This window comes from Panthera leo, chromosome F3 (assembly GCF_018350215.1).
Source record: "Panthera leo isolate Ple1 chromosome F3, P.leo_Ple1_pat1.1, whole genome shotgun sequence".
In the NCBI taxonomy this organism is placed as follows: Eukaryota; Metazoa; Chordata; class Mammalia; order Carnivora; family Felidae; genus Panthera; species Panthera leo.
Genome location: NC_056696.1, coordinates 32,944,803 through 32,960,907, shown reverse-complemented (window position 1 = coordinate 32,960,907; position 16,105 = coordinate 32,944,803). Strand labels below are relative to the sequence as shown.

Genomic DNA, 16,105 nt, shown 5'->3' with positions numbered 1-16,105 from the left:
TCCTCAGTAGGGAGATGTTGTTCCAGAGGGGATCGCCATGACTGGAGAAGGGAAAGAGGCAGTGGGGAGATGCTGACTCAAGATGGAGCTTCCTTGGATAGTGAAGGGGGTCTGGGCTGGACCATGGTCCTCCAGTTTTTGCTGATTAACAGTTTGGAGGATTATAGCCCAATCAGGAATGCCTTTGGGCCTGGTATAAAGTCAATCGCACTTGCTGAGACACCAGATGTGGTGGGAGAGCTTGTGTGGGTGCAGCCGTCGATGACTGCTCATGACCCATATGCTGAGATGTTTGCATCCTTTGCAATATCTGCTCTCTGGGCCTAGAAGCGCCCTTCCCTGCAGGCTCCAGTGCTTCTTGGAACAGTTGTGTGCTGGGAGCTCATGGGTGGCCAGGGATGGGTCCCGCCTGGTACCTTTCCAGTTCTGGCCGTTCTCTGTCTTGGTGTTTGATGGTCCCCTTGTCTTTGTCTTCGTGCTGGTTTTCTTGCTGGTGGTCCCAAGAGATAAAGGAAACTTTTTCATGCCCATGTTCCTTGCCTGATATAGGAAACTTGCTTCTGGACAGGGTCTGAATCAAACTGATAACAAGCGAAGCTCTATGTCAGGTTATACTGTCATGACTTTTTCCCCTTTTATCATTTCTGGTTCTGGTAGCATAATGGAAAGAGTGCAGGTTTGGAGTTGGTCGGACTTGAGTTCACAATGCAGTTTACAGCATTTTGGAAAATGCTTTACCTCCTCTGAGCCTTAATTTTATTACACGGGAAGGGGAGGTTGTGGGGAAAGAGATGCTGGACAGAAAAGGCCCAGCATGTGTGTGCCTGGTGCAGAACGTATGCCCAGTACGTGTTGTTGTGCTTGCTATTTTTTACCTTCCGTGGAAAACCTCCTTGTTTCAGAGTTGAGATTTGCTGATTCCCCTTCTCTGGCAAGCAGGTAATGTCCTGCAGAGAAGCATTTAAATCCAGAAGCAGACCGTTACTGGAGAGAGCACTCAAAAGCCTAATGTAACACGAAAGATTTTACATGTAATTGATTCCTCCTTCTTTCCTGAAGACACTCCTTCCTGTGGCAGGTTCTGAAACTGGGGCATCCTTGTAGGTAAGAAGTTCTTTCAGAAGAGGCAGAGAGGGATTTTCGGTGCCTGTCAGAGGGTTAGGAAGAAAAGACACGATCAGAGAAGGGAAGCTTGTTCAGTTAAGTCTTGGTGAGGAGAAAAGAGGTACTATTCTAAAGTACAGACAGTTTTTAGCTACTGAAGTTTTTGCCTGTACAGATTTTCAGGTTCAGCTTAATTTTTAATTCCTCTGTATTTCAATACTTAAAAACACAACAAGCTCTGTTTTGATTCACTTAACAAATATTCCTTGCGAGTCTACTGTGTAAGAGGTTTGCAGGGGATGTGCTGTGTGTGGGGAGGCCAGGACATTCCGGGCTCAGTGTCTCTCCTGACTGGGCTCTGGGTTTGGGGGAAAGGTGACGATGGGTGGCGAGGCGTGTGGTGCGACCCTCCGTGGGGCGTGCGGAAGCAGAAGGTGCATATGACCTGGACTCATGGCGGTTCCAGCGGCGGTGCTGGGAGCCAGTGGGGAAGGTGGGTGAAGGGCGTAGTGTGCATTTGGACCCGGATGAGAGAGCGAGAATCATTCAGCTTGGCTGGGAGGCTGGGTGTGGGGAGGAGGCGTAAGATAGAGGCTGACCACGATAGGGTCTTCTGTGGCCTCTTCCAGGAACCTTGTGATTTTCCTGCTTTGCCCACCCTGCACCTTTACCTTACCTCCCCTCAGCCCCCGAGATTTCTGCATCTCTGGAGTTAATGTCCGGGATGGGTTACCTCCTAATGTTACTCAGAACCCATTCATGGCCCCCCATTTCTGATGTGTGAAGTACAGACTCCGTAGCTGACATTCAGGCCCAGTTGTCCACTGACCCTACCTGGTTACAGCACCTCGGATCCTTGTGGTCACCCTTTGCTGCTACGTAACAGGATTGTCTGCCATTCCCTGCAGATGCCTTGATGTTTCCTACACATGATGCTTCCCGCGACTGGTGTGCACCTCCCCTCTGCTGGAGGAACAGCCCAGAGGGGACCGTCCCCCACTCCTCTCCCCTTGCTCCCGCCTCCGGTTGGCATTTCGTTCTCTCTTCTGTGAGTTCCATTCCCAGGACTCCTTCCTGAAGCGTTATCTAACCGTCATCTGTTGTAGACGTAAGAGGATCTTTCGTCTCCACCTCTCCCTGCCTGAGAGCCCACTAGTGTTTGTTGGATTACGGTGAACACGCCTGTCTTGTTGGGGGCTTACTGTAAAGGAACACCGGTCCCTCAGCAACATTGGCTTTGTTTCATGTGTGTAAATTCTGGCGGGTTTAGAGAGTTTAGGTTTTTTACCTCATTTTTGTTAAGCCATAGCCTCTCAAAGATGATGCCAGTGTCATTATATATCTCTGCCTCCCTCCATCTGATGGGAACAGATTAATAAGCACTTGGGCTGTGCGTGAGAACTTTAAGCCTATCCTTATTAACAGAAAATTGGATTTTATGCCGCTTTGCCCCTTCACAGAGGGGCTGCTCAGCAGAGGCAGATTCTTGTGCTCTCTGCCAGCCCCTCTAGGCAGAGAGAATGTGGGCTGAAGAATCTCCACATGGTGGGGCCAAGAAACCCACAGCCTGGTGATGGAAGGAAGTTTCACGAGCACACGTTGGGCTTGATTTCCCTCTTGTTAACATAAAGAACTCCTGCTTCTTACCTGTCAGTATACTCTTATCTAGCTTCATCCCAGCTGGATTTCCTTCTTGATGTATGGCAGGACGAAACTGAGGTGGTGGTGATTTCCTGGGGAGGACAGAAACAAGTGCCACTCTCTGCCTTGTGTCCAAATGGGATCTGCGATGCAGATGGGTACACATCACATTTGCTCATTCACTCTGAGCCTACAGGCACCCTGCTTTGTCCTCCTGTCTCTCATATCCACTAGTTCATAGAAAATATTGTTTCATTATAAAGGCACTTGAAGAAGCCAGGGGAAATAAGGTGAAGTTAGAACCAAGAGTTTAGCTCTGCAAAACTAAGTGTGTGTGTGTGTGTGTGTGTGTGTGTGTGTGTGTGTGTGTGTGTGTGAGAGAGAGAGAGAGAGAGAGAGAGAGAGAGAAGGGGAAAGGGAGAGGGATGAGTAGAAACGGGATGTTTCCCATGAATACTTAGACCTTGCAGTGGGGAAATAGGTTTTGAGTGAGAAATTTCTTGGCCACAAAGCAGTCAGTTTACATGTGACTGTTTACTTACCAACTACTTTGGGGCCCAGGCTGCGAGAGGTGCCAGAAGCTGAGAAGTAAGAGGTGTGGTTTCTTTCCTTAAGTTGCTTACACCGTGTCTGAGAATGCCAGGCTGACAGATAGCTTTAACAGGGCTGCTGCTGTCTGTGTTTAACGAAGGGGAGAGGCCTCAAGCAAACTGAACAGATACCAGTAATATACAGCCAGGACAACTGGCCCTATTTGTGTGTCCTGCCTGAAAATTGACCCTAGTATTACACTTAACACAATGTTTCCAGGTGTGTGAGTGTCTCTTGTTAGTATAGCCAAAAATTTCTGGGAGAATTTCTAACCTTGGAATGGCCAGAGAAGGCTCCCTGGAGGAGGCAGATTTGAGCTGAGGCCCTCCCTGGAGGGCCATGCTTTGAACTGACCCAAATCTGCTTGGTGGTTCAACAAAAGTCAGATTCTTCGGTTTTACTCTTAGTAGCTTCCAGCAGGTGGAGGTGGGTAGCAGTTAAATATCTTCCTGTCCCACAACTTTGCTGCCAAGTAGTATGTTCTGGGAAAAGAGTCTGGATGTGAATTGTGCCATGTGTGCAACATTTATTAGTAGGCAGGTGCCAAACTTCCCATTAAACCTGTTCCTGAAAGCTCGAGAAGCCTCTGCTCTCTGACTTTAGGTTCTCCAACGAGCCACTTGCAGGAAGGATTCATCCGAGGCTGAGGCAGCCCTACTCTATGGTTGGGAGCAGACGCCCTGTGAGTCTGATCAGGGGATAGTCTTAGGAAGTGAAGGGACATAGAACCAAAGGAGGGCTAGACTTAGGGCCATTTTCCCTGAAGCTCTGGGTGCTGGGCTTTTTTTTTTTTTTTTTGAGGGATGACTTTTATTTTTATATTTGAAGAGGGAATGATGATTTAATTCACAGGGCATTTTAAATGATGGGTCAGTAGTACTCCTCCAGGGACGCCCGGGTGGCTCAGTCAGTAAAGCATCCAACTCTTGACTTCGGGTCAGGTCATGATCTCTGGGTTTGTGAGCTTGAGCCTTGCATGGGGCTCTGTGCTGATGGTGCAGAGCCTGCTTGGGATTCTGTCTCCCTCTCTCTTTGTGCCTCCCCTGCTCATGCCTGTCTCTCTCTCTCTCTCTCTCTCTCTCTCTCTCTCTTTCTCTCTCTCAGTGTTTTCAGGGCTGAACTCACTATCCAAGTACTCTGAAGAGGGGGCCACTGTCTGAGGGACTGTTGTGCCTCATCCTCATGAAGAGTATTAGAACCTGAGAAAATCTCTAACCCACCGTATATATTGAACACCACTTCTTTCACTTCTAAATTATTTATTTCTAACATTGCTTATGGTAATAGACTCTCAGGTACGGCTTTTGATAACGATATTGGATATTATTTGAATTGCAGCCATCTGGGACTGCATTTCCGATTAGAGCCCTTCACATGCCAACTCACTCCTTCTTTCCGTGTTCTAATGGCATTCAGAGAGAAGCAGCAGATTCTTCCAGCTTAGGCAGTGTGAACTGCGGCCTGGAGCTGAAAGTCGGGGAGAGATGCGGGGAGGAAGGGAAATGCTTCCTTCTCTCAGTAGTTTCCCAGAAGTAGTGCCTGTCAGCATTCTTTAAAAGGTTATTGCCTTTTAAAATCATGACATCACAGTTGGTAAGTCTCTGTTAAAAGAAGTTAGAAGCAGCTGCAGGGTGAGAGTGAGATGGAGATCGTGGGACTTGTGGGCAAAGATGTAAATAAAGGTGGGGGTGGGGGTTAGTTATTTCATCATTTGGCTCCCAGCTTTCATGAAAGCAAACCTCAGACCAAATTCTATCACACATTTATTAGGCAAGCAGAAGAAATCAGTCCCAGAACCCTATGAAATCCTTTTGGAGCTTGCGCTACTGTGAAATTATATAGAGAGGGATTCCAAGCTATTTGCCATTAGAAGACATTCCTAGTAAACTACTCAGGCTTCATCATACAGTGAAATGGTTCTATCAGGTAATGTCCCTAATTAGTATCTTGCTATTTTAGAAGTCTGCTGAGTGTCACTCTGCTGACACTCAGCATAATGGCTCTTAAAGTTAGCAAAAAGGAAAATTTCAAACATCCTGGAAGGACTTTTCTTTTTCCCCCACTCCTACAAGATTGGTCTTTTGTTATAACAACTGATACAGCCTTACACAAAGCAAGGCCTCAAAAAATTGTCCAAAGACTCAGAATTGTTTCTCTCCACGGAAATCTTTAGTAAAAGGCGAAAGATTTATTCGATCTGAAGAGAAACCAGAGTATGGCTTTGGGTTGTCAATCTTACTAGTCCACCAACCACAACTCCTGGTTCACTGATGGTGACTCTTTATCCATCAGTACTACTCTCTACCCAAAGTTTGTACAAGAAATTCTGTAAGTATGCTTCTCATAGTTAGAAATATTGAGTTGGAAGAAATATTCTTTTAAATTTGAAAAGACTGTACTCTATGAAGGGTACTATGGGAATGCAAATGAGAAGCCTGAGTCATCCACTTTGAGAGTGTTCAACTTTGTAGTCACTGCCTCTCCTGGAGCCACCATTAGGGGGCGAAGCAGAAATCTGTCTATATGCTTTGTCCTGGTTCAACCACAGAAACTACAGTTTTAGCCCTTTTGTATATTGGGACTTTGAGTATGGTTCCATTCCTTTCCTTTTCTATCCCCTAACCACCAACACAAGCAAGATACAGAACCACAAGGTACAGAACCTTCTTGCTGCTTCTTTCTAATCACACCCATCCTGTTCTCCCTGTCCCTAACCCATGGAACCAGTTACATTTTCCATCTCATAATTTTGTCATTTTGGGAATGTTATACAAATGGAATCATATAGTATGTAACCTTTTGAGACTGTTTTTTTTTTTTTCTTCCACACTCTAACATAACGTCCTTGAGATCCATCAAGTTATGTGTATCAGTAGTTCATTGCTTTTCACTGCAGGGTGTTAATCCATGATGCAGATGGACCACACACTGTTGAACCATTCCATTGTTGAAGGGCATTTTGGCTGTTTCCAGTTTGGGGCTATTATGAATACATATAATGTGATTATTTGTGTACAGGTTTTTGTGTGGACATAAGTTTTAATTTCTCAGGCATAAATATCTAGGAGCTTGATTGCTGGATTGTACGATACAGGTATGTTTACTTTTGTAGAGAGCAGCCCAAACTATTTTTCAGAATGGCTCTACCATTTTACACTCCCACTAGCAATACATGAGATACTTAGTTTTTCTGCATACTTGCCAGCATCTGGTATTATTAAGACCCTAAATATTAGCTGTCGTGATAGCCGTGCAGTGATATCTCATGGTTTAATCTGCATTTCCCTAACAGTGATGTTGTACATCTTTTCATGTGCTTGTCATTTGTATATTCTCTTTGGTGAAATACTGTTCATGTGTTTTGCCAATTTTCCACCTGGGTTGTTTATTTTATTTTTACTGTTGAGTTTAGAGAGTTCTTTATATAGTCTAGATACTAGTCCTTTGTCACATTGGTGGTTTGTGAATATTTTTTTGGTCAGTAGCTTGACTTTTCATCCTCTTAGGGTCTTTCACAGAAGTCCCGTTTAGTATAATTTTTTTTTTCTCTTGTGGATTGTGCTTTCGGTGTCATTTCTAAGAACTCTTGGCCTAGTTGTATGGCTCATAGATTTTTTATTTTTTTCCCAGATGTCTCATAATTTTGCATTTTACATTTAAATACATGATCCATTTTTAGTTAAAAATTTTTTTAATATTCTTAAGTAATATCTTCACCCAACGTGGGACTCGAACTTACAACACTGAGATCAAGAGTCATATGCTCTACTGACTGAGCCAGCCAGGCACCCCAAATTAATTTTTATCTTTGCTTCGGTAGAGGCTTATTTATTATTATGTTTTTTGCTTATGGATGTCTAGTTGCTACAGCACCATTAATTGAAAAGACTATTCTTCATTTCATTGAATTGTTTCTATACCTTTGTCAAAAATCAATTTGCCAGGGGTGCCTGGGTGGCTTGGTTGCTTGAGTGCCTGACTTCCACTAAGGTCATGATCTCACAGTTCATGGATTCAAGCCCCGCATCAGGCTGTGCTAACAGCTCAGATCCTGGAGCCTGCTTCAGATTCTGTGTCTCCCTTTTTTTCTGCCCCTCCTCTGCTCGCACTCTGTCTCTCAACAATAAATAAATTAAAAAAAATCAATTAGCCAGACTAGTATGGCTGTATTTCTGGGTCCTCACTTCTGTTCCATGGATCTGTGTGTCTGTCTTTCCACTGATGCCACATTCTCTAAGATTACTGGTAAGTCTTGAAATCCGGTTACATAATCTTTCTAATTTTATTCTCTTTCAAGATTGTTTTAGCTCATTTAGTTCCTTTGCCTTCCCATATACGTTTTAGAATAAGCTTTTCTGTGTCTACAAAACATTTTGCTAGGATTTCAATAGGAATTTTGTTAAAATGTTAGATCAATTTTGGGAACACTTATGTCTTTACTACGTTGACTCTTCGAGCCCTTGAGGGTAGCGTATTATTCTATATACCTCTTTTGATTTATTTGTGTTTGTCGTTTTTAGCATACAAATTTTATACATGTTTTGTTAGCTTTATACCTATAATTTATACCTATAAAATTCCTTTTTTTTAACACTTAAAATTGTTTTTAATTTTATTTTAAATTTAAACTCTACATTTGGGGTTTGAACTCAAAATCCCAAGGTCAAGAGTTGCATGTTCTTTTTTTTTTTTTTTTAATATGAAATTTATTGTCAAATTGGTTTCCATACAACATCCAGTGCTCATCCCAACAGGTGCCCTCCTCAATGCCTATCACCCACCCTCGTCTCCCTCATGAGTTGCATGTTCTACCAACTGAGCCAGTGAGACACCCCTAAGTGTTTAAATTTTGAGCAATTATAAATGGTCTTATAGTTTTAATTTCAATTTCTATGTTAATTGCTAGTATATAGAAGTATAATTCACTTTTATATTTTGATCTTATATCCTAGGACTTTTCTGAACTCATTTATCATAGGAGGTGTTTTTTGTTTTCTCCCTTTTTTGATTTGTCAAGGTTTTCTACTTGGACAACCAAATGAGGATAATTTTATTTCTTAATTTTCAATCTGTATACCTTTTATTTTCTTATTGTACTGGCTAGGACTCCCAGTATTATGTTTAGTAAGAGTGATGAGAGTCTACATCCTTGTCTTTTTCTTATTCTTAACCATTCAGGCTTCACCAGTAAGTTTGATGTTTCTGTATATTTTTTGTAGATATTCTTTATCAAGTTGAGGAAGTTCCTCTCTATTCCTAGTTTTCTGAGAATTTTTATGAAAGAGCATTGAATTTTGTCAGATATGTTTTTCTGCGTCAGTTGATATGATCATGGGATTTTTTTTCTTCAGAATATGTTAATATGGTGGGTTACTTTGATTTTTCGATATTAAATCAGCCTTCTATCCCTGGATAAACCCACTTGGTTGTAGTGTATAATTTTTTTATACATTGCTGGAATTCATTGGTTAATGTTCTGTTTAGAATTTTTGTGTCTATATTCATGAGGGATATCGGACTGTAGTTTCTCTTGGTACTGTTGGATTTTGAGCAATTATATATAGTCTTGTATTTTTAACTTCAGATTTCATGTGTTTATTGTGAGACTTGCAAAATGTGTTAGTGTTTCCCTCTTAAAAAGAACATCTTTAGATGTCTAATAGAATTCTTCAGTGAAACCACTTGGGACTAGAAATTTCTTTTTAGGGAGTTTTTAAATTATGAATTTAATTTTTTTGGTAGTTGAAATGATATATTTTGTATTGGGTGAGTTTTGGTAGTTTGTGCTTTTCAAGGAATTATTCTATTTTATCTAAGTTGTCAAATGTATATAGAGTTGTTCATAATATCCCTTATTAGCCTCAGTTTCTGTGGAGCTTGGTGATAACCTGTTTTATTCCTGATATCTGTAATTTAGGCTGTCTTCTCTTATTCTTTCTCCATTTGCTAGAGATTTGTGAACTTGATTTTTACAAAGAACTAGCTTTTCATTCCGTTGATTTTTCTGTTTCCTTGATTTCTGCTCTTATCTATGGTTCCTTCTTCCTGCTTACTCTGAGTTTATTTTGCTCATTTGTTAGTTTCTTGAGGTGGTAGCTTAGAGTTTTGAGACTTTTACTCTTTTTTTTTTTTAATTTTTTAACATTTATTTATTATTGAGAGAGGCTGAGCATGAGCATGGGGCAGGGGGGAGGGCTATTTAGAATGGGTTATTTAGAAGTATGTTGCTTAATTTCTAGCTGTTTGGAGATTTTCCTGTTATCTTTCTGGTACTGATTTCTGGTTTGATTCCATTGTGGTCAGAAAATACACTGTGTATGATGAAATTCTTTTAAATTTGTTGATTTGTATCATGGCCCAGGATATAGTCTATTTTAGTGAATGTTCCATGGATCTTTAAAAAGAATGTGTGTTCTGATGCTGTTGGATGGAATGTTCTATAAATGTCGATTAGATCCTGTTGGTTGGTGGTAAGTTTTCCTGTATCCTTGGTTTTTCTGTCCAGCAGTTTTATCAACTGTTGAGAGAGAGGGGTGTTGAAGTCTTCACCTGTAATGGTGGATTTGTCTTTCCTTTTCTGTCATTTCTTCATGGATTTGACAGCTCTGTTATTTGGTACAGACACATTTAGGGTTGTCTTCTTGTCGGATTTACCCTTTTATCATTAATGAATGATCCTTTTGAGCCTGGTGATTTTCTTTCACCAAAGTCGTCTTGATCTGATATTAATATAGTGACTGCTGCTTTCTTTTGTATGGTGTATCCTTTTCTATCCTTTACTTTCAGCCTACCTGTATTTGAAATGAATTTTTATAATTTATTTTTCAGTTTATTTTGAGAGAGACCACGAGCTGGGGGGAGGGGCAGAGAGAGAGAGGGAAGGAGGGAGAAAGGGAGAGAGAATCCCAAGCAGGCTCTGCAGGGTCAGTGCAGAGCCGGATGTGGGGCTCAAACCCAAGAGAGTATGAGACACAACCTGAGGGGAAATCAAGAGGTGGATGCTCAACCGACTGAGCCTCCCAGGCGACCCTAATGTGAATTTTTATAGACAGCATAGATTTGGATCATTTCCTAAAAATTCATTCTGCCATTTTCTTTTCATTTTTAAAAAAATTTTTTAACACTTATTCATTTTTTCAGAGGCAGAGAGAGACAGAGTATGGGGGGAGGGGCAGAGAGAGGGAGACACAGAATCAGAAGCAGGCTCAGAGCCCGTTGCGGTACTCGAACTCAAGACTGTGAGATCATGACCTGAGCCAAACTTGGACGCTCAACAGACTGAGCCACCCAGGCACCCCTGCCATTTTCTTTTAATTGGTATATTTAATTTGATTTGGGTTCATTCAGCATCTGTAGGTTTATGCCTTTTATCAAATTTGTGTGGTTTGTAGCCATTATTTTAATTTTTTTTTTTCAGCCTTACATTTTTTTCCTTTCCTTCTAGGATTGCAGTGACATGAAAGTTATATCTTTTATAATTGTACCACAGGACTCTGAGGTTCTGTTTATTTTCTAAGCCTATTCTGTTTCTCAGATTGTATAATTTCTATTGACCTATCTTTAGGTTCAGTGATTCTTTTCCTATGTCATCTGCCCTATGAAGCCCATCTGTGGGTTATTTTATTTTGTTTATGTCATTCCTCAAATCCTGAGTTTCCTAGCCAGGCTGCTTTCTTCTTTTCATCTTTGAGAGTCTCCTTATGTTTGTTTGATAGTTATATCCAGAGTTTTTAGCTATCCTTAATGGGAGGATTAGGGAGACATGAGTTTATTATACAAGGGTGTGATACAAGATACATGTGAACGTCACATGGAAGAAGTACATAGGCGGGATCTGTGGAAGGGGTGTGGGGCTTCCATGCCCTTTCCAGGAGCGCCCTCTCCCAGCACCTCCGTGCATTCACCAACCCAGAAGCTCTGTGAACCCTGGTACTTGTGGAACTTTGATGGAGGCTTCCTCACCTAAGCATGAACATTCATTTGACTTCCAGCCTGCCTCCCCTCTCTGGAGAGGGGGTGGGGCTGAAAATTCCAAGCTTCTAATCATGGCTTGGTCTTTCTGGTGAGCAGCCCTCATCTGGGAGGCCACCAAGAGTCACCTTGTTACAACAAAAGGTGTTCCTCCCAACCAGAAAATTCCAAGGGAATTAGGAGCTCTGTGTCAGGAACTAGCGTCAGAGACCAAGTATTAGAACAAAAAATGTTCCTATGCTCTTATTACAAGAAATTACAAGGGTTTTAGGAGCTCTGTGCCAGGCACTGGGAGCAGAGACCAATATATGTAATTTCTCTTTCACAGGGAGGTGTCTCTTTGAGAGCTTGGGCAGCTAATGGGCAAAGGGGACAGATAGAAAAGGTGTGTGGGAGAACCCTTCATATACTCTGCCACTTCCCTGGTCTTTCATGCAGTGTGTAAAATTCAAGGAAAAAAATGGTATCTGGGATGATGAAGACTCGCCCTCCTGTACCCCCTGGAAAGATGACAAAAATGTTAGTTTTTCTTTTTTATCACTCATATCTTTCTTTTTAAAAATGTTTTAATGTTTATTTTTGAGAGAGAGATAGAGACAGGGACAGAGCACAAGTGGGGGAGGGGCAGAGAGAGAGAGGGAGACATAGAATCTGAAGCAGGCTCCAGGCTCTGAGCTGTCTGCATCGAGCCCAGTGAAGGGCTCAAACCCATGAAATGTGAGATCATGACCTGAGCCGAAGTTGGATGCTTAACTGACTGAGCCATCCAGGTGCCTCTATCCCTCATATCTTTCTCAATTGGCCTTCTGCCCTGAAGACTTGACATTTGGGGATTCCACCTGGAGTTCTAGTTTGCTAGTTTTTGCCCACTGCAGGGATGTTGTGTATTAACTAGTTTTCTTGTATGTATGCAAACTTCCTAAGCAGAAAGCAAATTCTCCGAGTGGGAGGGCCATGTTAGGGGCCAAGGCCCTCAAAGGTTGGCGGACCATTTTTTTCTTCTATGTTACTGTGACTCCTTTTGTATTTTTGGTATTCAGGAGAAGAGACGCTAATAGGATACATGATTTATTAGAGTTTGTAGCTGGGAAATCATATGTTAATAATTGGCTGTCCAGCCATCCTGTTCTATTACTTTTTTTGTCATGATCCCTAACTTATTTATCAGCCTTATTACTCATTTACAACTCATTTCTCCATATACTTGGTAGAAAATATAGTGTTTTTCCAGTTTGAGAGGTGTGGAGAAAGGAATATAATTTTTATAAAGCCTTGACTTCATACTAGAAAGTACTATTTCTTTTTAAAAATTTGATTCTTTTTGTTAGCTCCAGGAAGAAAAGGAGAAATATAGAGGAGACAAAGGCAGAGACAGAATCTTTACATGTTTGATCAAGTATATGCATAAGTCCTGAATACTCTGGAACAACTTCTAGGAAGTAGGTAGGTAGAGGGGTAGTCAGAGAATGTTACTGAGTTTAGGTTGTTAGTTGGGTTGAAGAGATTCGAAGAATTTAAGTGTTCTTGATTTAGTTAAGTCATCTTGAGAGGCTTTTTCTTCTGCAGAACATCCGTCTGCCCCCATTATGCCCTGGATGGATTGTGAGGCTTAGATCATGAAGGCCAGTTAAGAGACTGGGAATGACACACAGTAGAACCATTGTAGTTTACGCCAGCCCTGTCGATGGATCCCTATCCTGTGAGTATCTTCTTTACCTGTGGAGGCCGGTAAAGACATTTAAGCAGAGACTTTATTATTTACAGAATAAAAAATTTGGTAGGGAAAACATTTTATCTTTGAGGAAATGTTGGTTGGGGGAAGAGTGTCTCTGGAAATTGTGGGCAGTAAAATAATTTTCTTCAAATTATTTTAGAAATAGCAAAGCATCTGTTGAAAGAGAAAACTATTCCAATAATCGCTAAATGAATCATCAGCCTGAGTTCATTCAGAGAGCAGTGCTTCTTCTGTGCGGAGTTCCTACATATTAGTCCTCTTTTTTTTTTTTTTTTTTTTTTCTTTCTCCTTTGGAAATTTATAGGCCATTAAGGTGAGCTTGTTGCTTTTGAATGTGCAGGGAAACATTTCTGGATTCAGGTATCTTATAAAGGTTTTCCTGTTCAGAGGTGACTTTTGCTCAGTGTGATTAGGAATTGGGTCTTGAGGTAAATAATATGAACATAATGCTATGTAGGAAATAGATACACAAAAGTGTCTAACGTTTCTGTTATATTTATTTTTGGTGAAATGCTGGATATGAGGGTAAGGAAAATAGTAATATACAGTATATTCAGCTCTCTGTTGTTTTCTCTGAGAAAAAGAGAGTTATGGTAATGAAAAATACAGATTGGTAAGTAAGGTAGATCATTTTCTATTTGGTTTTGAAATATATAAACAGATGCACTTGTGAATGTGCAACACTCATTGCCTTCATTATCCAGTTCTAGAACCTCTTGGACCGGCTAGGCTGGTGTTTTGCTCCATTTCATTTTCCTGCACTAAACAGACTTATTTTGGAATAGTTTTCTTTAAAGTGAATATTCTATGCAAATTGGTGCAGCCACTCTGGAAAACAGTGTGGAGGTTCCTCAAAAAATTAAAAACCGATCTACCCTATGACCCAGCAATAGCACTGCTAGGAATTTACCCCAGGGATACAGGAGTGCTGATGCATAGGGGCACTTGTACCCCAGTGTTTATAGCAGCACTTTCAACAATAGCCAAATTACGAAAAGAGCCTAAGTGTCCATCAACTGATAAATGGATAAAGAAATTATGGTTTATATACACAATGGAATACTACTTGGCAATGAGACAGAATGAAATATGGCCTTTTGTAGCTACATGGGTGGAACTGGAGGGGGTTATGCTAAGTGAAATAAGTCAGGCAGAGAAAGACAGATACCGTATGTTTTCACTCTTATGTGGATCCTGAGAAACTCAACAGAAGACCATGGGGGAGGGGAAGGAAGAAAAAAAGGGAGGGAGCCAAAGCATAAGAGACTCTTAAAAACTGAGAATAACCTGAGGGTTGATGGGGGGGTGGGAGGGAGAGGAAAGTGGGTGATGGGCATTGAGGAGGGCACCTGTTGGGATGAGCACTGGGTGTTGTATGGAAACCAATTTGACAATAAATTTCATATTAAAATAAATAAATAAATAAAGTGAATATTCTCGTAGTGGGTTCTGTTACACAAGTAGAACTGGATTGCAGTCAGGAGAAAAATCCCTTCCAAAGTATGTTGATCAAGGTTCTGTTCCAGACAACAGAATCCACCCTGGTCTGCTTAAGCAGAAAGGAATGTATTTGCAGGGATTTAAGGAGATTTTAGAACAGTCAAAAGGACTGCAGGGACAGGCACGAAGTGAACTTCCAGGAGCAATTTCCAGAGCAAAACTGTGGCTGCTGCACAGGTCCCAGCCTGAGTGGACAGTGCAGCGAGTGTGCTAACCAAAACTGCCAACCCTCCGGATGGACTGACTGAACCCTGGAGTGTCCACTGATGGTGCTGCGGAAAAACAAGGGCCTCTGCCACTATACTTTCAGAAGAGTCTCCCAGCCTGCACATCTTTATGTTCTTATCAGAGTCATTGTGTGTTTGTTCATCAGAAGCTGGGGCACATGTAGACATGCTAGCTGCAGGGAATTCTGGGAAATGTAGGTAATGTAAGGTTTTTGTTGTTGTTGTTGTTGTTGTTGTTTGCCTTCTGACCTCTAATGTATAGGAAGTCATGCTAGAAAAGGGTTGGAAGAGTCGGCCATACAGAGCCGACATTTTATTTTGAGAAGAAGGTAGGATGGTCCCTTTCCCCTGGCATTTCAGATCTTGCAGCTTTTCTGAGTGTTCATGTTTCCCTTTGGTTAACCATGGATTCACTTCTGTTCAGTCCAGTTTCTAGAACCTTTCTGCCTTCCTTTCTTTTGAGTGGGTTTGGGGGATCTTGAGCATGTCAATTCTCTCAGATTTGGCCTGTGAGTATCTCTGTTTCAGGATATGCAGCCTGAAAACTCTTGAATTTGTTTTTCCGGGACTATCAGACTAAAATAGTTTATTGTTTATGTATACTTAACAAATACATGCATAGCACAAAAACGTACACGGTACTAATCACTCTGTGGGAATCCCCATCCATCCTCCCTTCAGGGCTCCAGAGAAGCATGGAAATGAATGTCAGATTTAACTCTGAGTCAAGTAGTTGGACATTCTAGCTGAAGATTCTGGAGATGGATGGTGGTTACAGTTGTGTAACAGTGTAAGTGTACTTAATGCCACTGAGCTGTGCACTTACAATTTACCATCTTAACTATTTTTGTGTTATAGGTATTTACCACATGAAATATGGGCCTTGTGGTCTAGTACCTAGGGCTTTGAAATCAGCCTTTGTCATGTATTTGCTCTTGGACCTGGGACATGCGATATGTAGCCTCTCTGAGGATGGTTGACTTATCTTGCTATGGGCAGAATCCTACGACACAGTGAATATACTGTAGTAGTTTCTACCCAATCTGGGGAAGAGGGCAGGCTGGTGGACTTTCTGGAACAGAGCAGGTGGACTGTGTGGAGGCCTGGATTGGTCACTGGGGGGGTGATGGGAGATCAACCCCTCGCCTGAATGGTGGGTGCTCAGTCAGCAGTCTGTAGACACTCTATTAGTAGTGTCTCTTTCCCTTAGTCTGGAAAGTAGCTTCTTTTTTTTTTTTTTTTAATTTTAATGTTTATTTTTGAGAGAGAGTGACAGAATGAGAGTGAGAGAGGGGCAGAGAGAGGGGGAGACACAGAACCTGAAATGGGCTCCACG

General features: G+C 41.7%; 1 protein-coding gene and 1 non-coding gene across 10 annotated transcripts in view; one reads left to right on the top strand and one right to left on the bottom strand.

Annotated features, from left to right (window-relative positions):
- HHAT (hedgehog acyltransferase) overlaps positions 1 to 16,105 on the top strand; it is a 319,102-nt gene that overhangs the window by 43,036 nt on the left and 259,961 nt on the right. Inside the window, exon 1 of one of the 9 annotated variants that reach the window (XM_042926305.1) lies at positions 9,771 to 9,806. The exons of 7 other annotated variants lie outside the window; for them this stretch is intronic. In XM_042926305.1, the coding sequence (XP_042782239.1) occupies positions 9,780 to 9,806 (27 nt within the window). In that variant the 5' untranslated portion in view covers positions 9,771 to 9,779. Of the gene's footprint in view, positions 1 to 9,770; positions 9,807 to 12,718; positions 12,751 to 16,105 lie in introns of those variants that run through there. One more of the 9 variants, XM_042926306.1, reaches the window with a different exon arrangement.
- LOC122212538 lies at positions 5,437 to 5,553 on the bottom strand. Its single transcript, XR_006199207.1, has one exon. It is a non-coding gene; the product is annotated as a U5 spliceosomal RNA (small nuclear RNA).